This window comes from Spea bombifrons, chromosome 11 (genome assembly GCF_027358695.1).
Source record: "Spea bombifrons isolate aSpeBom1 chromosome 11, aSpeBom1.2.pri, whole genome shotgun sequence".
Taxonomy (NCBI): Eukaryota; Metazoa; Chordata; class Amphibia; order Anura; family Pelobatidae; genus Spea; species Spea bombifrons.
In genome coordinates, this window is record NC_071097.1 from 27521406 (window position 1) to 27547000 (window position 25595).

Sequence of the window (25595 nt, forward strand, 5' to 3'; positions counted from 1 at the left end):
TTTTTAAAATGCCTAAAGGAACACACAATTGTGTAATCCTTCTACTGAAAAGAATGGGAATTGGGTAATAAAGAAAAATCAAAAAAATAGCCAAAGAGAAGGTCACTTTGTGACTTTATTAGGAATTTATGTGACCTATTGTTAGCTGTTTATTATCTTTTCTATAGCTCCAACAATTTACGCAGCTCTTCTTACATTCAATGGGTCTGAAAAAAACTAGAATGGACAAAAACAAACCGACGCATTAGCCCACAAGCTTACAATCTAGAGCATTTTAGTTCTAGTTTAATTTATAATACGTTCTTGTTGATGTTATACACACCGTGATACACTCATACCCAGCAGGCATCATGAGCTCCTAGGATACATGGACATCCAGTGAAAATAGAGGGACTGTTGCTTGGGAAATATGCTGTCGGAGTAAAAGGGGCAAATAACTCATGGGTATGAGACGATCCGTCTGACGTAAAATGGGAGTCTTTACTATAAAGAAAAGGCTGTCATCTTGATGTTGGAAAGGTCCATAGAAGCCATAAACCTAACACAGGTCTGACTACACGCAGTCAGATCAGTGCGCTTTTATATGTATTCGCTTTTAGAGTGAATTTAATGTTTCTGTGAAATGTTTTAGTTCCCACATATCGGCGTGGATACAAAGCTGCCCGTATCAAGCACGCAGGCCATGCTGAACCAAACAAAAACGGGCATCGGGAACGATTTCAAGCTGCCCCAGATCTACAAAACCCAGCGCAAGGTAAAGCAGAAGTACCCCATTGTCTTCCTTGTCTCCGTGATCTTTATTTATCCTTTTGTTTTGTTCTCTCCTTTCAGTATCGTAACCATGCTGTTACTCCATAGATTATTTCCTTTCACATCTCTATTACGGTACCCTCTGCACTATCGCACATACTTTCCTTTCTCATCCGCTGAAATCACTGTCCTGCTCATTAGCCATGTCAATTAGCTTTATACTAATATTGCACATTAAGTTAGTGGCACCTCGGACTATAAAGCCCACAAAAAGACATTCATGACCTCATCAAAAGGAGGAACTGTTGAAGAGTTAAATGATGAACCGTGTTGTAGTGACCTCTGATTGCTGCATTGTGATGCTATGGATCGGTTTTTGCTTATTTTACGTGGTTGTACTGAATGTCTACACTACTTATTTTAGATCACGCAAGATTTAATCTGCAGTACAGCTTACTGCGAAACATGGCCACCACTTATACCCACATTTGGTATACTACTAGAGGCAGCATGTTTCAGTATGTATGGCTGAGAGTTGTTGGCCATTTCCCGTGCCATCCTGACATATTCAGATGGCTTAATTTATGGGCGACACTTATAATAAATACTTTATGTAGGACAAAGGTAATTTTAATGAAATCCTACAGCATGCATTTGTCTATAAACGTCTCGAGTTAAAGAATCACTCAGGTCTCCCTCTCACATCCCAGAGGTTAGACATGAAGACTATTTAATCCGCAGAACTACTTTTTACTGTTTTTTCTCTTTTCTAGAATGGTGTACACAGCGGCTTTCCCTTCTCATTACACGACAACAAGTACTCATTGCACAGCGTGGAGTATTTTGATGCTGTAAGTACTCACCTTGGGGGGATGTCTTCGTGGATAGGTGAAAACATTAGATAACACGGCGGATCAACATTTATTTAATGCTCTTATGTGAAATTTTAGGGACTCGGACGTAGAAAAAGTGGAAAGTCACAACATTCCTCCCAAAACTTCAACCTCTTTTGCCACGAGACATTACCAAATGCCCCAAGCACGCTGGATGGTGCGTCGCTGTATCAGGATACATACAAAGGACGTCAGGACACAGAACGACCTTTCTGCAGGAGATTCCCCAAAAACCATAAAGAGAGGTCTGCTCATATGAAGCCGGTTCCCGAGAACCGCTTCATGTGGTTTGGAGATTATCGCAGTCTACCGATCTAACACCACTGTAGCTGGATCCCTACTGATTATACCGTGTACATGATGCTACGTCAAATGAATGGACCGGAGCGTGTAGTTTAAAAGATGATACACTTTATAATATACATTAAACACGGTCACTCTCCCCGGAGAGCCGCTGACTACATCTGACCTGTAACAACACTATTTTCAAAGCGTCGCTTGCTTCTGCTCCCAAACAATCCTTGTCACCACCATATGCCGATGTAAACAGAAATAATGTGTACGGTAATCGGTGCTTCAGGGAGATTTCATAGTAAAATGTATAAGAAGCTCTAGCGACGTGTTCATACAAAGACCAAATAAGAAATAGCTTAAGATGTAGTGTTGTGTATTCACCACCATTGCAAAGTTTAACCCTCACCCATTCCTAAAGCATCTGTATCGCTGTGAAATGCGGAGAATGAGCTGCTACTTTCTATGCTCTTGTGCCAAGATGTTTTTGATGTATGAATATTAATTTTGTCACTTCTGTCGCTTGCTTTGTAATTCAGTGTAACAGGAAAGTACTGGTACGCGGAACGCTTTCTTATAAGAAACACTAATGCCTTTTTGTTTAATTATAACCAGCAATAAAGCAAAATACCTTTTGTTCTTATCTTTTATTTATGTAGCGCCAATAATTTACGCAGCGATTCATACAATACATATATTCAAGGGGTCTGACAAAACTAGGACTGACAGACTGAGACAAACTGATACATTATGTTGAGATAGCTTGGCTCGCAAGCTTACCATCTTGAGGGAATGGGGTGACAAACAAAGGGCAGAGAGAAAGGGCGAGAGGTAGTGTGGTGGTTGTATCAGTGACAGGGAAGTTAAGATGGCGCGGCTTCTCTGTAGAAGTGGGTTTTTAGATGTTTCTTGAATGTTGGGAGGGAGGCTGAAAGCTGAAGGTTCGGCGGAAGTAGATTCCAGAGATATGAAATGTATGGAGGAACCGACTTATGGATGGCCTTATGCTCGTACTAGGATTTTAAACAGCAGAGTATAGTCTTACTATGATGGTGGAAAACATTGAACGGGAACGCAGACATTGCTTCACCGACAGCAGAAAAAAATGGAAACAACATGGCAGCTGCAACTACTTATAGGGAAAATCTCATGTATGCATACAAATTGCTAATATGCATTACATTATCCAAATACTAGAAATTGACACAAAAAAATGAAAATATTGCTAACGTGTAAATCAGCAGATGTCTGCCCACATTCCAGAAATATAATCTAACAATTCCTAACACTCGCGTTCTATAAGAGGTACATTTTTAGATCGATCAGTAAAATGCAGCCAATTGTCTTAGCTGATGTGTCTCTGGGGAACGGGGATATTTTCGTGGAGATATTTCATACTTCCTTGTTCAGAGAAGTCAGAGACCACGTGGTTTTCACCTCGCAACAACCACTTTGTGGTAAGTAATCCCTCCAGGCCCACAGGACCTCGGGCATGGATCCTGGAGGTGCTGATTCCAACCTCGGCTCCTGTAAGAGTAACGCAAGCGGCTTATTACAATATGGACTTAACGTGAGGGATAACAACACGCATCTCTTCTCAAGATATAAGAATGGCCTTTTTTTCTTACACGGTCAAACATGAACATGCAGTTCTCTCGAAGCAATACTTTGGCAAATCTGTAAACATTCTTTATGGATTTAACACATGGCAATTTTACCATCATTCAATAGGATAGTCACAACTATTAGGGATCAGGATTTCTTTTGTTTAAAAACCTATTGTATTTTAATATATTATATATACACAATCACATTATATATGGAGAAAGAAGGTGTGGGCTTCCAAACTATCCAACACGGGAAGACAACATGGGAAGAGACAAGGAGGGCCCCAGCCTTTAAGAAGATGAAGACAATGTGTGTACGGAGGCAACGAGTTTATCAAACGCTGCTCTTTATTGGACCAATAGAGTCGCTCTTACGGACGCTCTTTACTCCTAAAGCCCTAGCCATTGGGCTCACCAGGCCAAGTTCCTCTGAGGCGTAACTTGCCCATTGATTTGCCAGGGGATTCTAATCACCGTTCCTCTCAGGCCGAGGTACTCAGACCTGGTGTCTCAGACTCAAACAACCGCTGAAACTTGGCCTGGGGAACCATTGGTCTCTCAGACTCAGACCTTTAAAACCCTGGTGCCAACGCTGCTGCTGTTACAGCGTTAACCCCTTATTAACTCCTTAACTTCCTGTTCTCAGGATCTACAGGATTAAGCATTAAGTTATTTCTCCTCTATTATGATATTCCTCATTGGTTCAGGCAGCCCTTGTGTAAGGGTGGGGAAGGGCAAGGGAGAGAACTTTCGGACAGGAAATTGATCAGATGATGCTGGATTTGCCACAGGCTGCCACCAACCCATGAGGTTAACATCTAATCTAAATATCTCCAAAACATTTACAGATTGACAAACAAAAAACACTTTGATACATTTTAGTCCAGCTTTATACAAAAGACGTCATACGATGCTCACATTTTCATCACATTACACAGCAAAATGTTACAGTTTTAACTCAAATATATTCATCCAGCTTTCTCCGTTATTTATTTGCGTGACATCACGAGAAGCTCTTGGGCTGCTTACGATCAGTTAATCTCCTGTTAGGCGAGCCTGTAATTGTCTTTCTGCAGCATACCAACTGTGACGACACTAAGACCATGGAGGGGTTCCAACGTTTGAAGTACAAATAACCCCCCCACCGCCACCGATGGAATGATCCAGCTTGCTAAATACATTGTAACATCTGAAAGCATTGAAGAAGTCATCAGTGGACTCATGTTACTACTAGAGACATCTCACCCGACGCCCCAGCGGCATGGCTTTCTTATAAATGCCCCAAAGACACATACAAAGTCTAGTTAAAGCAGTGCCTCCGGTAATACCCTTGCCAGTGTCGTCTTTGTGCCCAAGCAGCTTGTCAGAGCCATCTTTGTGTCTAATTTGTGTTTACTAATTTTACTACACTATGGAATATGAAACAGCTATATGAATAAATATATAACAACAACAACAACAATAATCTTGGCGCAGCGTGACACATTATGGATGAAGATAAATAAAGGCTCCAGGCACTCAAGGGTTCCAGCTCAGGCAGATTTATTGAAGGACAACACCAACAACGGTTCGACCTCACAATGAGGTCTTTATCAAGTTATGGATGAAGAACATGAGAGTTGTAGTTAACATCCACGAGCAACTCTTTCTCTAAACTATTTATTTATTTAACTGCCTAGAACATCACGTGTTCTATATTGGAGTCAGTGAATTCAGGCTGCTGGGTTTAGGCGAGAGCAGTGTGCAGTGATGTCATAATGGGCTGTGTCCTGTATAGCGATGATGTCACAAAGATGATGATGCATTCAGTGATGTCACAGTGCGCTATCTAAAGGGCAAGCACCCAGCAACAAGTCTTTTGCAGACACTGCTTGGTGCGTGCAACTACTACTTTCTGGTTATCCGGTTTGTAGAGCGTTATTGCTATTTACTGCGAAAAAAACAATGGAGTTTCCGTGCACAGTGCTCAGTGACATCAATCAGGAGGACGACATATCATCATTGTGTCGGACTCTGTTTTCCCTGTCCATCCAACACCCTGAAGAGGTCACTGAAGCATTACTGGCAAACCTGCTCTCGTGTAGCCAGGTTACACGCGGGTTATGGAGGTCCATTGGAAAGAACTCTGCAACAGCTGAAAGAGTTCTGCTGGTGCTACTTGAGCACATGAATAAGGATCTCAAGTCTGTTGTGGCAACAGCAGCTGTATATGAGATTGTCAATACAGTAGAAGAGAGATCCATCATTAGCAGCCTGTTCCCAAAGCTTCTGTGTGCGCTGATTACCAACATTAGTAGCACTGTAGGAAGTAACAGAACAGGCTGCCCTCATCCATGTGGACTGGCAGTGGAGACGCTGAAGGTCATACTCCTGAAAATGAACAATTGTGATGACATGAAGACCATGGAAGGATTAGAACTTCTGAAGTATGAACAGACTCACCCTGATGGGATGATCCAGCTTGCTAAATACATTGTGGCATCTGGAACTGGATGTATGAAAGAAGTCATCAGCAGACTCCTGCCACTACTGGAGACATCTCACCAGATGCATCTTCTTACCGGGATTGCCTTCTTTACGGAGCTTCTCTATTATCCCGGAATCATCAACAAGAAGATCATTAAAGCCATCATCAAATCAATGATCAGGAATTCCACCAGCTCCATTCCTGCCGTCTGCTGCCTCTGCATCCGAGCTCTCGGCAACGCGGCAAACGGAGCCCACAAACTGATCAAGAAATACAAAGATTCCATCCTTGAAAGATTAGTGACCACCATGTATGAAGACGGACAGGATCAGAGTGTCATACAAGACTCTCTGAAGACTTCTGCAAGGATTGTGAGTCTTTTGTCCGGAAAAGAAATAGGGCAGCGATTTGAGGCGATGATCGTTTTTTGTTCTATGTCTCTAAATAACAAAAAGCAAAGTGTTCAGCTGGAAGCGATCCTGCTGCTCGGTGAACTCGCTCAGAAATGTAGCAACATCAGCAAAGGGACAGCGGCCAAACATTTCAGAAGCTGCCTGACATCTCTACTTCTCAAGCTTCAACACAAAGACATTCAGATCGTCTCAGCCGCCATGTTCAGCCTTTATCACTGCCTACCCATCTTGGGCTGCAAGGGCATGCAGGGCCTCCTACAAGGACAAGAGATCGCCCAAGGGAACAAAGAGCAGCTGAAACTCATCATTAAGACTCTGGTGACGCAGCATGCTGGGCTATCGCGGTACCTGGTGCTCCGCTCGGTTAAGCTGCTCATTCACAATGACATGCTCTGTGAGGTCATCACACAGATCAATTACTTCCTGGAATCCATGGAGCTTCAGGACCTCAAGAAACTGAATAAAAAAGTCAACCTGGAGCACCTCTGGAGGGACATGACGGGGCTGTCACAGTACCCCTTTCCTTTGGTCAAAGAGGCAGCCTGTCACTCCATAAGCCTGCTGCTTTATAAATGGACTGACATCCCTCTCCCCTCTCCTGTTCTATCTAAGAAGGCTGCTGTGAGACACAAAGCATTCAGTAAGTCTCTAAAAGCGAGCAAGAGCTCTCTGGATTCCATTACAGAGCATGAAGAGGATGATGAAGAGGAGTCACTGGATGGAGGAATATAAAGTGTCATCACATTCACAGCAACGTATAACATCTCGTTGTTGATTGATTAATAAAATATCCAAGACATCTGAGATTTCATATTTGAACTTTTCCATTATGTTTGAGTAAAGGAGAGGTAGGGAGGGCGGCTCTCTCATCGACTATTGGATTTGAGCAGTTATGGCAGTTAAGCCGTTAAAGTCGGGGGGGGGGGCAGATCTGGGGGTGTTTCATTTGGTCTTCATACTTTATGAAAGGAAAATGAGGGCAGAAGTAAGTGACCTCAGAGTTAAGGGATATGCAATTTGGGGATTTTTGGATTAATATGTAGCGTTTTCGTGGTGGGTGAATGCAAAATGAAATGGAGGATGGTTGAATAACTCCACAGTTAATTGCCCAGAAAGACTGTCCTATGGGCGGAGGGGGGGGGGGTGCTCCACGTCATGAAATATACAGCAGCCTGTACACACACTATATATATATATATATATATATATATATATAGACTCATCTCATAGGAGCCATAATTGTATTTTATTGCTTATCATACCGTACAAACATCACTTCAGTACACATCATTTCATTAATATATCGACGAATGATATTTAACAGGAATGTGTAACTGTGGTTCCACTTGCCATGACTGGTTCTGTCAGTCACAATACACGTGCGGCTGAAGCCGGAAGTGATGTTTCAGACCTGTTCCTATGGTAACGTGTAAACAACAGAGTCAGTCGAGAGCTCTACTCACTCCCTCCATAAGTACAGTGAGGACACTTACCTTCCTAATAGTGATAGCCATTAAGTTGATCCTGTGGATGCAGATATATTTAAGTACTTTTGGTATTTTTAAAATGCCTAAAGGAACACACAATTGTGTAATCCTTCTACTGAAAAGAATGGGAATTGGGTAATAAAGAAAAATCAAAAAAATAGCCAAAGAGAAGGTCACTTTGTGACTTTATTAGGAATTTATGTGACCTATTGTTAGCTGTTTATTATCTTTTCTATAGCTCCAACAATTTACGCAGCTCTTCTTACATTCAATGGGTCTGAAAAAAACTAGAATGGACAAAAACAAACCGACGCATTAGCCCACAAGCTTACAATCTAGAGCATTTTAGTTCTAGTTTAATTTATAATACGTTCTTGTTGATGTTATACACACCGTGATACACTCATACCCAGCAGGCATCATGAGCTCCTAGGATACATGGACATCCAGTGAAAATAGAGGGACTGTTGCTTGGGAAATATGCTGTCGGAGTAAAAGGGGCAAATAACTCATGGGTATGAGACGATCCGTCTGACGTAAAATGGGAGTCTTTACTATAAAGAAAAGGCTGTCATCTTGATGTTGGAAAGGTCCATAGAAGCCATAAACCTAACACAGGTCTGACTACACGCAGTCAGATCAGTGCGCTTTTATATGTATTCGCTTTTAGAGTGAATTTAATGTTTCTGTGAAATGTTTTAGTTCCCACATATCGGCGTGGATACAAAGCTGCCCGTATCAAGCACGCAGGCCATGCTGAACCAAACAAAAACGGGCATCGGGAACGATTTCAAGCTGCCCCAGATCTACAAAACCCAGCGCAAGGTAAAGCAGAAGTACCCCATTGTCTTCCTTGTCTCCGTGATCTTTATTTATCCTTTTGTTTCTTTCTCTCCTTTCAGTATCGTAACCATGCTGTTACTCCATAGATTATTTCCTTTCACATCTCTATTACGGTACCCTCTGCACTATCGCACATACTTTCCTTTCTCATCCGCTGAAATCACTGTCCTGCTCATTAGCCATGTCAATTAGCTTTATACTAATATTGCACATTAAGTTAGTGGCACCTCGGACTATAAAGCCCACAAAAAGACATTCATGACCTCATCAAAAGGAGGAACTGTTGAAGAGTTAAATGATGAACCGTGTTGTAGTGACCTCTGATTGCTGCATTGTGATGCTATGGATCGGTTTTTGCTTATTTTACGTGGTTGTACTGAATGTCTACACTACTTATTTTAGATCACGCAAGATTTAATCTGCAGTACAGCTTACTGCGAAACATGGCCACCACTTATACCCACATTTGGTATACTACTAGAGGCAGCATGTTTCAGTATGTATGGCTGAGAGTTGTTGGCCATTTCCCGTGCCATCCTGACATATTCAGATGGCTTAATTTATGGGCGACACTTATAATAAATACTTTATGTAGGACAAAGGTAATTTTAATGAAATCCTACAGCATGCATTTGTCTATAAACGTCTCGAGTTAAAGAATCACTCAGGTCTCCCTCTCACATCCCAGAGGTTAGACATGAAGACTATTTAATCCGCAGAACTACTTTTTACTGTTTTTTCTCTTTTCTAGAATGGTGTACACAGCGGCTTTCCCTTCTCATTACACGACAACAAGTACTCATTGCACAGCGTGGAGTATTTTGATGCTGTAAGTACTCACCTTGGGGGGATGTCTTCGTGGATAGGTGAAAACATTAGATAACACGGCGGATCAACATTTATTTAATGCTCTTATGTGAAATTTTAGGGACTCGGACGTAGAAAAAGTGGAAAGTCACAACATTCCTCCCAAAACTTCAACCTCTTTTGCCACGAGACATTACCAAATGCCCCAAGCACGCTGGATGGTGCGTCGCTGTATCAGGATACATACAAAGGACGTCAGGACACAGAACGACCTTTCTGCAGGAGATTCCCCAAAAACCATAAAGAGAGGTCTGCTCATATGAAGCCGGTTCCCGAGAACCGCTTCATGTGGTTTGGAGATTATCGCAGTCTACCGATCTAACACCGCTGTAGCTGGATCCCTACTGATTATACCGTGTACATGATGCCACGTCAAATGAATGGACCGGAGCGTGTAGTTTAAAAGATGATACACTTTATAATATACATTAAACACGGTCACTCTCCCCGGAGAGCCGCTGACTACATCTGACCTGTAACAACACTATTTTCAAAGCGTCGCTTGCTTCTGCTCCCAAACAATCCTTGTCACCACCATATGCCGATGTAAACAGAAATAATGTGTACGGTAATCGGTGCTTCAGGGAGATTTCATAGTAAAATGTATAAGAAGCTCTAGCGACGTGTTCATACAAAGACCAAATAAGAAATAGCTTAAGATGTAGTGTTGTGTATTCACCACCATTGCAAAGTTTAACCCTCACCCATTCCTAAAGCATCTGTATCGCTGTGAAATGCGGAGAATGAGCTGCTACTTTCTATGCTCTTGTGCCAAGATGTTTTTGATGTATGAATATTAATTTTGTCACTTCTGTCGCTTGCTTTGTAATTCAGTGTAACAGGAAAGTACTGGTACGCGGAACGCTTTCTTATAAGAAACACTAATGCCTTTTTGTTTAATTATAACCAGCAATAAAGCAAAATACCTTTTGTTCTTATCTTTTATTTATATAGCGCCAATAATTTACGCAGCGATTCATACAATACATATATTCAAGGGGTCTGACAAAACTAGGACTGACAGACTGAGACAAACTGATACATTATGTTGAGATAGCTTGGCTCGCAAGCTTACCATCTTGAGGGAATGGGGTGACAAACAAAGGGCAGAGAGAAAGGGCGAGAGGTAGTGTGGTGGTTGTATCAGTGACAGGGAAGTTAAGATGGCGCGGCTTCTCTGTAGAAGTGGGTTTTTAGATGTTTCTTGAATGTTGGGAGGGAGGCTGAAAGCTGAAGGTTCGGCGGAAGTAGATTCCAGAGATATGAAATGTATGGAGGAACCGACTTATGGATGGCCTTATGCTCGTACTAGGATTTTAAACAGCAGAGTATAGTCTTACTATGATGGTGGAAAACATTGAACGGGAACGCAGACATTGCTTCACCGACAGCAGAAAAAAATGGAAACAACATGGCAGCTGCAACTACTTATAGGGAAAATCTCATGTATGCATACAAATTGCTAATATGCATTACATTATCCAAATACTAGAAATTGACACAAAAAAATGAAAATATTGCTAACGTGTAAATCAGCAGATGTCTGCCCACATTCCAGAAATATAATCTAACAATTCCTAACACTCGCGTTCTATAAGAGGTACATTTTTAGATCGATCAGTAAAATGCAGCCAATTGTCTTAGCTGATGTGTCTCTGGGGAACGGGGATATTTTCGTGGAGATATTTCATACTTCCTTGTTCAGAGAAGTCAGAGACCACGTGGTTTTCACCTCGCAACAACCACTTTGTGGTAAGTAATCCCTCCAGGCCCACAGGACCTCGGGCATGGATCCTGGAGGTGCTGATTCCAACCTCGGCTCCTGTAAGAGTAACGCAAGCGGCTTATTACAATATGGACTTAACGTGAGGGATAAGAACACGCATCTCTTCTCAAGATATAAGAATGGCCTTTTTTTCTTACACGGTCAAACATGAACATGCAGTTCTCTCGAAGCAATACTTTGGCAAATCTGTAAACATTCTTTATGGATTTAACACATGGCAATTTTACCATCATTCAATAGGATAGTCACAACTATTAGGGATCAGGATTTCTTTTGTTTAAAAACCTATTGTATTTTAATATATTATATATACACAATCACATTATATATGGAGAAAGAAGGTGTGGGCTTCCAAACTATCCAACACGGGAAGACAACATGGGAAGAGACAAGGAGGGCCCCAGCCTTTAAGAAGATGAAGACAATGTGTGTACGGAGGCAACGAGTTTATCAAACGCTGCTCTTTATTGGACCAATAGAGTCGCTCTTACGGACGCTCTTTACTCCTAAAGCCCTAGCCATTGGGCTCACCAGGCCAAGTTCCTCTGAGGCGTAACTTGCCCATTGATTTGCCAGGGGATTCTAATCACCGTTCCTCTCAGGCCGAGGTACTCAGACCTGGTGTCTCAGACTCAAACAACCGCTGAAACTTGGCCTGGGGAACCATTGGTCTCTCAGACTCAGACCTTTAAAACCCTGGTGCCAACGCTGCTGCTGTTACAGCGTTAACCCCTTATTAACTCCTTAACTTCCTGTTCTCAGGATCTACAGGATTAAGCATTAAGTTATTTCTCCTCTATTATGATATTCCTCATTGGTTCAGGCAGCCCTTGTGTAAGGGTGGGGAAGGGCAAGGGAGAGAACTTTCGGACAGGAAATTGATCAGATGATGCTGGATTTGCCACAGGCTGCCACCAACCCATGAGGTTAACATCTAATCTAAATATCTCCAAAACATTTACAGATTGACAAACAAAAACCACTTTGATACATTTTAGTCCAGCTTTATACAAAAGACGTCATACGATGCTCACATTTTCATCACATTACACAGCAAAATGTTACAGTTTTAACTCAAATATATTCATCCAGCTTTCTCCGTTATTTATTTGCGTGACATCACGAGAAGCTCTTGGGCTGCTTACGATCAGTTAATCTCCTGTTAGGCGAGCCTGTAATTGTCTTTCTGCAGCATACCAACTGTGACGACACTAAGACCATGGAGGGGTTCCAACGTTTGAAGTACAAATAACCCCCCCACCGCCACCAATGGAATGATCCAGCTTGCTAAATACATTGTAACATCTGAAAGCATTGAAGAAGTCATCAGTGGACTCATGTTACTACTAGAGACATCTCACCCGACGCCCCAGCGGCATGGCTTTCTTATAAATGCCCCAAAGACACATACAAAGTCTAGTTAAAGCAGTGCCTCCGGTAATACCCTTGCCAGTGTCGTCTTTGTGCCCAAGCAGCTTGTCAGAGCCATCTTTGTGTCTAATTTGTGTTTACTAATTTTACTACACTATGGAATATGAAACAGCTATATGAATAAATATATAACAACAACAACAACAATAATCTTGGCGCAGCGTGACACATTATGGATGAAGATAAATAAAGGCTCCAGGCACTCAAGGGTTCCAGCTCAGGCAGATTTATTGAAGGACAACACCAACAACGGTTCGACCTCACAATGAGGTCTTTATCAAGTTATGGATGAAGAACATGAGAGTTGTAGTTAACATCCACGAGCAACTCTTTCTCTAAACTATTTATTTATTTAACTGCCTAGAACATCACGTGTTCTATATTGGAGTCAGTGAATTCAGGCTGCTGGGTTTAGGCGAGAGCAGTGTGCAGTGATGTCATAATGGGCTGTGTCCTGTATAGCGATGATGTCACAAAGATGATGATGCATTCAGTGATGTCACAGTGCGCTATCTAAAGGGCAAGCACCCAGCAACAAGTCTTTTGCAGACACTGCTTGGTGCGTGCAACTACTACTTTCTGGTTATCCGGTTTGTAGAGCGTTATTGCTATTTACTGCGAAAAAAACAATGGAGTTTCCGTGCACAGTGCTCAGTGACATCAATCAGGAGGACGACATATCATCATTGTGTCGGACTCTGTTTTCCCTGTCCATCCAACACCCTGAAGAGGTCACTGAAGCATTACTGGCAAACCTGCTCTCGTGTAGCCAGGTTACACGCGGGTTATGGAGGTCCATTGGAAAGAACTCTGCAACAGCTGAAAGAGTTCTGCTGGTGCTACTTGAGCACATGAATAAGGATCTCAAGTCTGTTGTGGCAACAGCAGCTGTATATGAGATTGTCAATACAGTAGAAGAGAGATCCATCATTAGCAGCCTGTTCCCAAAGCTTCTGTGTGCGCTGATTACCAACATTAGTAGCACTGTAGGAAGTAACAGAACAGGCTGCCCTCATCCATGTGGACTGGCAGTGGAGACGCTGAAGGTCATACTCCTGAAAATGAACAATTGTGATGACATGAAGACCATGGAAGGATTAGAACTTCTGAAGTATGAACAGACTCACCCTGATGGGATGATCCAGCTTGCTAAATACATTGTGGCATCTGGAACTGGATGTATGAAAGAAGTCATCAGCAGACTCCTGCCACTACTGGAGACATCTCACCAGATGCATCTTCTTACCGGGATTGCCTTCTTTACGGAGCTTCTCTATTATCCCGGAATCATCAACAAGAAGATCATTAAAGCCATCATCAAATCAATGATCAGGAATTCCACCAGCTCCATTCCTGCCGTCTGCTGCCTCTGCATCCGAGCTCTCGGCAACGCGGCAAACGGAGCCCACAAACTGATCAAGAAATACAAAGATTCCATCCTTGAAAGATTAGTGACCACCATGTATGAAGACGGACAGGATCAGAGTGTCATACAAGACTCTCTGAAGACTTCTGCAAGGATTGTGAGTCTTTTGTCCGGAAAAGAAATAGGGCAGCGATTTGAGGCGATGATCGTTTTTTGTTCTATGTCTCTAAATAACAAAAAGCAAAGTGTTCAGCTGGAAGCGATCCTGCTGCTCGGTGAACTCGCTCAGAAATGTAGCAACATCAGCAAAGGGACAGCGGCCAAACATTTCAGAAGCTGCCTGACATCTCTACTTCTCAAGCTTCAACACAAAGACATTCAGATCGTCTCAGCCGCCATGTTCAGCCTTTATCACTGCCTACCCATCTTGGGCTGCAAGGGCATGCAGGGCCTCCTACAAGGACAAGAGATCGCCCAAGGGAACAAAGAGCAGCTGAAACTCATCATTAAGACTCTGGTGACGCAGCATGCTGGGCTATCGCGGTACCTGGTGCTCCGCTCGGTTAAGCTGCTCATTCACAATGACATGCTCTGTGAGGTCATCACACAGATCAATTACTTCCTGGAATCCATGGAGCTTCAGGACCTCAAGAAACTGAATAAAAAAGTCAACCTGGAGCACCTCTGGAGGGACATGACGGGGCTGTCACAGTACCCCTTTCCTTTGGTCAAAGAGGCAGCCTGTCACTCCATAAGCCTGCTGCTTTATAAATGGACTGACATCCCTCTCCCCTCTCCTGTTCTATCTAAGAAGGCTGCTGTGAGACACAAAGCATTCAGTAAGTCTCTAAAAGCGAGCAAGAGCTCTCTGGATTCCATTACAGAGCATGAAGAGGATGATGAAGAGGAGTCACTGGATGGAGGAATATAAAGTGTCATCACATTCACAGCAACGTATAACATCTCGTTGTTGATTGATTAATAAAATATCCAAGACATCTGAGATTTCATATTTGAACTTTTCCATTATGTTTGAGTAAAGGAGAGGTAGGGAGGGCGGCTCTCTCATCGACTATTGGATTTGAGCAGTTATGGCAGTTAAGCCGTTAAAGTCGGGGGGGGGCAGATCTGGGGGTGTTTCATTTGGTCTTCATACTTTATGAAAGGAAAATGAGGGCAGAAGTAAGTGACCTCAGAGTTAAGGGATATGCAATTTGGGGATTTTTGGATTAATATGTAGCGTTTTCGTGGTGGGTGAATGCAAAATGAAATGGAGGATGGTTGAATAACTCCACAGTTAATTGCCCAGAAAGACTGTCCTATGGGCGGGGGGGGGGGAATGCTCCACGTCATGAAATATACAGCGGCCTGTACACACACTATTTATATATATATATATATATATATATATAGACTCATCTCATAGGAGCCATAATTGTATTTTATTGCTTATCATACCGTACAAACATCACTTCAGTACACATCATTTCATTAATATATCGACGAATGATATTTAACAGGAATGTGTAACTGTGGTTCCACTTGCCATGACTGGTTCTGTCAGTCACAATACACGTGCGGCTGAAGCCGGAAGTGATGTTTCAGACCTGTTCCTATGGTAACGTGTAAACAACAGAGTCAGTCGAGAGCTCTACTCACTCCCTCCATAAGTACAGTGAGGACACTTACCTTCCTAATAGTGATAGCCATTAAGTTGATCCTGTGGATGCAGATATATTTAAGTACTTTTGGTATTTTTAAAATGCCTAAAGGAACACACAATTGTGTAATCCTTCTACTGAAAAGAATGGGAATTGGGTAATAAAGAAAAATCAAAAAAATAGCCAAAGAGAAGGTCACTTTGTGACTTTATTAGGAATTTATGTGACCTATTGTTAGCTGTTTATTATCTTTTCTATAGCTCCAACAATTTACGCAGCTCTTCTTACATTCAATGGGTCTGAAAAAAACTAGAATGGACAAAAACAAACCGACGCATTAGCCCACAAGCTTACAATCTAGAGCATTTTAGTTCTAGTTTAATTTATAATACGTTCTTGTTGATGTTATACACACCGTGATACACTCATACCCAGCAGGCATCATGAGCTCCTAGGATACATGGACATCCAGTGAAAATAGAGGGACTGTTGCTTGGGAAATATGCTGTCGGAGTAAAAGGGGCAAATAACTCATGGGTATGAGACGATCCGTCTGACGTAAAATGGGAGTCTTTACTATAAAGAAAAGGCTGTCATCTTGATGTTGGAAAGGTCCATAGAAGCCATAAACCTAACACAGGTCTGACTACACGCAGTCAGATCAGTGCGCTTTTATATGTATTCGCTTTTAGAGTGAATTTAATGTTTCTGTGAAATGTTTTAGTTCCCACATATCGGCGTGGATACAAAGCTGCCCGTATCAAGCACGCAGGCCATGCTGAACCAAACAAAAACGGGCATCGGGAACGATTTCAAGCTGCCCCAGATCTACAAAACCCAGCGCAAGGTAAAGCAGAAGTACCCCATTGTCTTCCTTGTCTCCGTGATCTTTATTTATCCTTTTGTTTCTTTCTCTCCTTTCAGTATCGTAACCATGCTGTTACTCCATAGATTATTTCCTTTCACATCTCTATTACGGTACCCTCTGCACTATCGCACATACTTTCCTTTCTCATCCGCTGAAATCACTGTCCTGCTCATTAGCCATGTCAATTAGCTTTATACTAATATTGCACATTAAGTTAGTGGCACCTCGGACTATAAAGCCCACAAAAAGACATTCATGACCTCATCAAAAGGAGGAACTGTTGAAGAGTTAAATGATGAACCGTGTTGTAGTGACCTCTGATTGCTGCATTGTGATGCTATGGATCGGTTTTTGCTTATTTTACGTGGTTGTACTGAATGTCTACACTACTTATTTTAGATCACGCAAGATTTAATCTGCAGTACAGCTTACTGCGAAACATGGCCACCACTTATACCCACATTTGGTATACTACTAGAGGCAGCATGTTTCAGTATGTATGGCTGAGAGTTGTTGGCCATTTCCCGTGCCATCCTGACATATTCAGATGGCTTAATTTATGGGCGACACTTATAATAAATACTTTATGTAGGACAAAGGTAATTTTAATGAAATCCTACAGCATGCATTTGTCTATAAACGTCTCGAGTTAAAGAATCACTCAGGTCTCCCTCTCACATCCCAGAGGTTAGACATGAAGACTATTTAATCCGCAGAACTACTTTTTACTGTTTTTTCTCTTTTCTAGAATGGTGTACACAGCGGCTTTCCCTTCTCATTACACGACAACAAGTACTCATTGCACAGCGTGGAGTATTTTGATGCTGTAAGTACTCACCTTGGGGGGATGTCTTCGTGGATAGGTGAAAACATTAGATAACACGGCGGATCAACATTTATTTAATGTTCTTATGTGAAATTTTAGGGACTCGGACGTAGAAAAAGTGGAAAGTCACAACATTCCTCCCAAAACTTCAACCTCTTTTGCCACGAGACATTACCAAATGCCCCAAGCACGCTGGATGGTGCGTCGCTGTATCAGGATACATACAAAGGACGTCAGGACACAGAACGACCTTTCTGCAGGAGATTCCCCAAAAACCATAAAGAGAGGTCTGCTCATATGAAGCCGGTTCCCGAGAACCGCTTCATGTGGTTTGGAGATTATCGCAGTCTACCGATCTAACACCGCTGTAGCTGGATCCCTACTGATTATACCGTGTACATGATGCCACGTCAAATGAATGGACCGGAGCGTGTAGTTTAAAAGATGATACACTTTATAATATACATTAAACACGGTCACTCTCCCCGGAGAGCCGCTGACTACATCTGACCTGTAACAACACTATTTTCAAAGCGTCGCTTGCTTCTGCTCCCAAACAATCCTTGTCACCACCATATGCCGATGTAAACAGAAATAATGTGTACGGTAATCGGTGCTTCAGGGAGATTTCATAGTAAAATGTATAAGAAGCTCTAGCGACGTGTTCATACAAAGACCAAATAAGAAATAGCTTAAGATGTAGTGTTGTGTATTCACCACCATTGCAAAGTTTAACCCTCACCCATTCCTAAAGCATCTGTATCGCTGTGAAATGCGGAGAATGCGCTGCTACTTTCTATGCTCTTGTGCCAAGATGTTTTTGATGTATATTAATTTTGTCACTTCTGTCGCTTGCTTTGTAATTCAGTGTAACAGGAAAGTACTGGTACGCGGAACGCTTTCTTATAAGAAACACTAATGCCTTTTTGTTTAATTATAACTAGCAATGAAGCAAAATACCTTTCGTTCTTATCTTTTATTTATATAGCGCCAATAATTTACGCAGCGCGTAATACAATACATATATTCAAGGGGTCTGACAAGACTAGAAGTGACAGACTGAGACAAACTGATACATTATGTTGAGATAGCTTGGCTCGCAAGCTTACAATCTTGAGGGAATGGGGTGACAAACAAAGGGCAGAGAGAAAGGGCGAGAGGTAGTGTGGTGGTTGTATCAGTGACAGGGAAGTTAAGATGGCGTGGCTTCTCTGTAGAAGTGGGTTTTTAGATGTTTCTTGAATGTTGGGAGGGAGGCTGAAAGCTGAAGGTTCGGCGGAAGTGGATTCCAGAGATATGAAATTTATGGAGGAACCGACTTATGGATGGCCTTATGCTCGTACTAGGATTTTAAACAGCAGAGTATAGTTTTACTATGACGGTGGAAAACATTGAACGGGAACGCAGACATTGCTTCACCGACAGCAGAAAAAAATGGAAACATGGCAGCTGCAACTACTTATAGGGAAAGTCTCATGTATGCATACAAATTGCTAATATGCATTACATTATCCAAATACTAGAAATTGACACAAAAAAATGAAAATATTGCTAACGTGTAAATCAGCAGATGTCTGCCCACATTCCAGAAATATAATCTGCCAATTCCCGCCACTCGCGTTCTATAAGAGGTACATTTTTAGATCGATCAGTAAAATGCAGCCAATTGTCTTAGCTGATGTGTCTCTGGGGAACGGGGATATTTTCGTGGAGATATTTCATACTTCCTTGTTCAGAGAAGTCAGAGACCACGTGGTTTTCACCTCGCAACAACCACTTTGTGGTAAGTAATCCCTCCAGGCCCACAGGACCTCGGGCATGGATCCTGGAGGTGCTGATTCCAACCTCGGCTCCTGTAAGAGTAACGCAAGCGGCTTATTACAATATGGACTTAACGTGAGGGATAAGAACACGCATCTCTTCTCAAGATATAAGAATGGCCTTTTATTCTTACACGGTCAAACATGAACATGTAGTTCTCTCGAAGCAATACTTTGGCAAGTCTGTAAACATTCTTTATGGATTTAACACATGGCAATTTTACCATCATTTAATAGGATAGTCACAACTATTAGGGATCAGGATTTCTTTTGTTTAACCCCTTAAGGACAATGGGCGGTCCCTCAACTCATTGAAAACAATGCATTTTGAGCCCGTACATGTACGGGCTTTGTCATTAAGGGGTTAAAAACCTATTGTATTTTAATATATTATATATACACAATCACATTATATATGGAGAAAGAAGGTGTGGGCTTCCAAACCCTCCAACACGGGAAGACAACATGGGAAGAGACAAGGAGGGCCCCAGCCTTTAAGATGATGAAGACAATGTGTGTACGGAGGCAACAAGTTTATCAAACGCTGCTCTTTATTGGACCAATAGAGTCGCTCTTACGGACGCTCTTTACTCCTAACGCCCTAGCCATTGGGCTCGCCAGGCCTCCTCTGAGGCGTAACTTGCCCATTGATTTGCCAGGGGATTCTAATCACCGTTCCTCTCAGGCCGAGATACTCAGACCTGGTGTCTCAGACTCAAACAACCGCTGAAACTTGGCCTGGGGAACCATTGGTCTCTCAGACTCAGACCTTTAAAATCCTGGTGCCAACGCTGCTGCTGTTACAGCATTAACCTCTTATTAACTCCTTAACTTCCTGTTCTCAGGATCTACAGGATTAAGCATTAAGTTATTTCTCCTCTATTATGATATTCCTGATTGGTTCAGGCAGCCTTTGTGTAAGGGTGGGGAAGGGCAAGGGAGAGAACTTTCGGACAGGAAATTGATGAGATGATGCTGGCTTTGCCACAGGCTGCCACCAACCCATGAGGTTAACATCTAATCTAAATATCTCCAAAACATTTACAGATTGACAAACAAAAACCACTTTGATACATTTTAGTCCAGCTTTATACAAAAGACGTCATACGATGCCCACATTTTTATCACATTACACAGCAAAATGTTACGGTTTTAACTCAAATATATTCATCCAGCTTTCTCCGTTATTTATTTGCGTGACATCACGAGAAGCTCTTGGGCTGCTTACGATCACTTAATCTCCTGTTAGGCGAGCCTGTAATTGTCTTTCTGCAGCATACCAACTGTGACGACACTAAGACCATGGAGGGGTTCCAACGTTTGAAGTACAAATAACCCCCCCACCGCCACCAATGGAATGATCCAGCTTGCTAAATACATTGTAACATCTGAAAGCATTGAAGAAGTCATCAGTGGACTCATGTTACTACTAGAGACATCTCACCTGACGCCCCAGCGGCATGGCTTTCTTATAAATGCCCCAAAGACACATACAAAGTCTAGTTAAAGCAGTGCCTCCGGTAATACCCTTGCCAGTGTCGTCTTTGTGCCCAAGCAGCTTGTCAGAGCCATCTTTGTGTCTAATTTGTGTTTACTAATTTTACTACACTATGGAATATGAAACAGCTATATGAATACATATATAACAACAACAACAACAATAATCTTGGCGCAGCGTGACACATTATGGATGAAGATAAATAAAGGCTCCAGGCACTCAAGGGTTCCAGCTCAGGCAGATTTATTGAAGGACAACACCAACAACGGTTCGACCTCACAATGAGGTCTTTATCAAGTTATGGATGAAGAACATGAGAGTTGTAGTTAACATCCACGAGCAACTCTTTCTCTAAACTATTTATTTATTTAACTGCCTAGAACATCACGTGTTCTATATTGGAGTCAGTGAATTCAGGCTGCTGGGTTTAGGCGAGAGCAGTGTGCAGTGATGTCATAATGGGCTGTGTCCTGTATAGCGATGATGTCACAAAGATGATGATGCATTCAGTGATGTCACAGTGCGCTATCTAAAGGGCAAGCACCCAGCAACAAGTCTTTTGCAGACACTGCTTGGTGCGTGCAACTACTACTTTCTGGTTATCCGGTTTGTAGAGCGTTATTGCTATTTACTGCGAAAAAAACAATGGAGTTTCCGTGCACAGTGCTCAGTGACATCAATCAGGAGGACGACATATCATCATTGTGTCGGACTCTGTTTTCCCTGTCCATCCAACACCCTGAAGAGGTCACTGAAGCATTACTGGCAAACCTGCTCTCGTGTAGCCAGGTTACACGCGGGTTATGGAGGTCCATTGGAAAGAACTCTGCAACAGCTGAAAGAGTTCTGCTGGTGCTACTTGAGCACATGAATAAGGATCTCAAGTCTGTTGTGGCAACAGCAGCTGTATATGAGATTGTCAATACAGTAGAAGAGAGATCCATCATTAGCAGCCTGTTCCCAAAGCTTCTGTGTGTGCTGATTACCAACATTAGTAGCACTGTAGGAAGTAACAGAACAGGCTGCCCTCATCCATGTGGACTGGCAGTGGAGACGCTGAAGGTCATACTCCTGAAAATGAACAATTGTGATGACATGAAGACCATGGAAGGATTAGAACTTCTGAAGTATGAACAGACTCACCCTGATGGGATGATCCAGCTTGCTAAATACATTGTGGCATCTGGAACTGGATGTATGAAAGAAGTCATCAGCAGACTCCTGCCACTACTGGAGACATCTCACCAGATGCATCTTCTTACCGGGATTGCCTTCTTTACGGAGCTTCTCTATTATCCCGGAATCATCAACAAGAAGATCATTAAAGCCATCATCAAATCAATGATCAGGAATTCCACCAGCTCCATTCCTGCCGTCCGCTGCCTCTGCATCCGAGCTCTCGGCAACGCGGCAAACGGAGCCCACAAACTGATCAAGAAATACAAAGATTCCATCCTTGAAATATTAGTGACCACCATGTATGAAGACGGACAGGATCAGAGTGTCATACAAGACGCTCTGAAAACTTCTGCAAGGATTGTGAGTCTTTTGTCCGGAAAAGAAATAGGGCAGCGGTTTGAGGCGATGATGGTTTTTTGTTCTATGTCTCTAAATAACAAAAAGCAAAGTGTTCAGCTGGAAGCGATCCTGCTGCTTGGTGAACTCGCTCAGAAACGTAGCAACATCAGCAAAGGGACAGCGGCCAAACATTTCAGAAGCTGCCTGACATCTCTACTTCTCAAGCTTCAACACAAAGACATTCAGATCGTCTCAGCCGCCATGTTCAGCCTTTATCACTGCCTACCCATCTTGGGCTGCGAGGGCATGCAGGGCCTCCTACAAGGACAAGAGATCGCCCAAGGGAACAAAGAGCAGCTGAAACTCATCATTAAGACTCTGGTGACGCAGCATGCTGAGCTATCGCGGTACCTGGTGCTCCGCTCGGTTAAGCTGCTCATTCACAATGACATGCTCTGTGAGGTCATCACACAGATCAATTACTTCCTGGAATCCATGGAGCTTCAGGACCTCAAGAAACTGAATAAAAAAGTCAACCTGGAGCACCTCTGGAGGGACATGACGGGGCTGTCACAGTACCCCTTTCCTTTGGTCAAAGAGGCAGCCTGTCACTCCATAAGCCTGCTGCTTTATAAATGGACTGACATCCCTCTCCCCTCTCCTGTTCTATCTAAGAAGGCTGCTGTGAGACACAAAGCATTCTGTAAGTCTCTAAAAGTGAGCAAGAGCTCTCTGGATTCCATTACAGAGCATGAAGAGGATGATGAAGAGGAGTCACTGGATGGAGGAATATAAAGTGTCATCACATTCACAGCAACGTATAACATCTCGTTGTTGATTGATTAATAAAATATCCAAGACATCTGAGATTTCATATTTGAACTTTTCCATTATGTTTGAGTAAAGGAGAGGTAGGGAGGGCGGCTCTCTCATCGACTATTGGATTTGAGCAGTTATGGCAGTTAAGCCGTTAAAGTCGGGGGGGGGCAGATCTGGGGGTGTTTCATTTGGTCTTCATACTTTATGAAAGGAAAATGAGGGCAGAAGTAAGTGACCTCAGAGTTAAGGGATTTGCAATTTGGGGATTTTTGGATTAATATGTAGCGTTTTCGTGGTGGGTGAATGCAAAATGAAATGGAGGATGGTTGAATAACTCCACAGTTAATTGCCCAGAAAGACTGTCCTATGGGCGGGGGGGGGAGGGGGAATGCTCCACGTCATGAAATATACAGCGGCCTGTACACACACTATTTTTATATATATATATATATATATATATATATATATATACTCATCTCATAGGAGCCAGAATTGTATTTTATTGCTTATCATACCGTACAAACATCACTTCAGTACACATCATTTCATTAATATATCGACGATATATCACAATACACGTGCTGCTGAAGCCGGAAGTGATGTTTCAGACCTGTTCCTATGGTAACGTGTAAACTACAGAGTCAGTCGAGAGCTCTACTCACTCCCTCCATAAGTACAGTGAGGACACTTACCTTCCTAATAGTGATAGCATGTAATGTATAGATCTGTACATATTGGAAGCCATTAAGTTGGTCCTGTGGATGCAGATATATTTAAGTACTTTTGGTATTTTTAAAATGCCTAAAGAAACACACAATTGTGTAAGCCTTCTACTGAAAAGAATGGGAATTGGGTAATAAAGAAAAATCTAAAAAAATAGCCAAAGAGAAGGTCACTTTGTGACTTTATTAGGAATTTATGTGACCTATTGTTAGCTGTTTATTATCTTTTCTATAGCTCCAACAATTTACGCAGCTCTTACATTCAATGGGTCTGAAAAAAACTAGAATGGACAAAAACAAACCGACGCATTAGCCCACACGCTTAAAATCTAGAGCATTTTAGTTCTAGTTTAATTTATAATATGTTCTTGTTGATGTTATACACACCGTGATACACTCATACCCAGCAGGCATCATGAGCTCCTAGGATACATGGACATCCAGTGAAAATAGAGGGACTGTTGCTTGGGAAATATGCTGTCGGAGTAAAAGGGGCAAATAACTCATGGGTATGAGACGATCCGTCTGACGTAAAATGGGAGTCTTTACTGTAAAGAAAAGGCTGTCATCTTGATGTTGGAAAGGTCCATAGAAGCCATAAAACTAACACAGGTCTGACTACACGCAGTCAGATCAGTGCGCTTTTATATGTATTCGCTTTTAGAGTGAATTTAATGTCTCTGAAATGTTTTAGTTCCCACATATCGGCGTGGATACAAAGCTGCCCGTATCAAGCACGCAGGCCATGCTGAACCAAACAAAAACGGGCATCGGGAACGATTTCAAGCTGCCCCAGATCTACAAAACCCAGCGCAAGGCAAAGCAGAAGTACCCCATTGTCTTCCTTGTCTCCGTGATCTTTATTTATCCTTTTGTTTTGTTCTCTCCTTTCAGTATCATAACCATGCTGTTACTTCATAGATTATTTCCTTTCACATCTCTATTACGGTACCCTCTGCGCTATCGCACATACTTTCCTTTCTCATCCGCTGAAATCACTGTCCTGCTCATTAGCCATGTCAATTAGCTTTATACTAATATTGCACATTAAGTTAGTGGCACCTCGGAATATAAAGCCCACAAAAAGACATTCATGACCTCATCAAAAGGAGGAACTGTTGAGGAGTTAAGTGGTGAACCGTGTTGTAGTGACCTCTGATTGGGGTGCTATTGATCGGTTTTTGCTTATCTTTCTAGCATTAATGCGAATGCATCATACATGGGTGTACTGAATGCCTGCACTACTTATTTTAGATCACACAAGATTTAATCTGCAGTACAGCTTACTGCGAAACATGGCCACCACTTATACCCACATTTATTGGGCATGGCAACTTTGTATACTACTGGAGGTAGCATGTTTCAGTATGTGTGCCATCCTGACATATTCAGATGGCTTAATTTATGGGCGACACTTATAATAAATACTTTATGTAGGACAAAGGTAATTTTAATGAAATCCTACAGCATGCATTTGCCTATAAACGTCACCAGTTAAAGAATCACTCAGGTCAGCCAGTATACTTCCAAACGCGCACACATAACATTAACCATAACTTTAAATACCGCAAATCACCCAAAATAGAACAGCTTTAAAAATAGACATCCATAAACCATGTTGTTACTTACCAGGTTTTATTCAAGCAAAATGTATCACCGTAA

The 25595-nt window shown here is 42.2% G+C and overlaps 3 protein-coding genes across 3 annotated transcripts; all 3 read left to right on the forward strand.

The window, feature by feature from the left end:
• Positions 1–495: 495 nt before the first annotated feature.
• On the forward strand, positions 496–1961 carry LOC128468251 (testis-expressed protein 36-like). The gene is made up of 3 exons (XM_053449940.1): positions 496–754; positions 1524–1601; positions 1701–1961. Exons 1-3 carry the CDS (start codon positions 683–685, stop codon positions 1959–1961), a joined length of 411 nt encoding a protein of 136 aa, XP_053305915.1. The 5' UTR covers positions 496–682.
• Positions 1962–8474: 6513 nt separating this feature from the next.
• LOC128469340 (testis-expressed protein 36-like) lies at positions 8475–9975 on the forward strand. Its single transcript, XM_053451155.1, has 3 exons — positions 8475–8733; positions 9503–9580; positions 9680–9975. Exons 1-3 carry the CDS (start codon positions 8662–8664, stop codon positions 9938–9940), a joined length of 411 nt encoding a protein of 136 aa, XP_053307130.1. The 5' UTR covers positions 8475–8661; the 3' UTR covers positions 9941–9975.
• Positions 9976–16450: 6475 nt separating this feature from the next.
• Positions 16451–17951, forward strand: LOC128469344 (testis-expressed protein 36-like). Its single transcript, XM_053451158.1, has 3 exons — positions 16451–16709; positions 17479–17556; positions 17656–17951. Exons 1-3 carry the CDS (start codon positions 16638–16640, stop codon positions 17914–17916), a joined length of 411 nt encoding a protein of 136 aa, XP_053307133.1. The 5' UTR covers positions 16451–16637; the 3' UTR covers positions 17917–17951.
• Positions 17952–25595: the final 7644 nt, after the last annotated feature.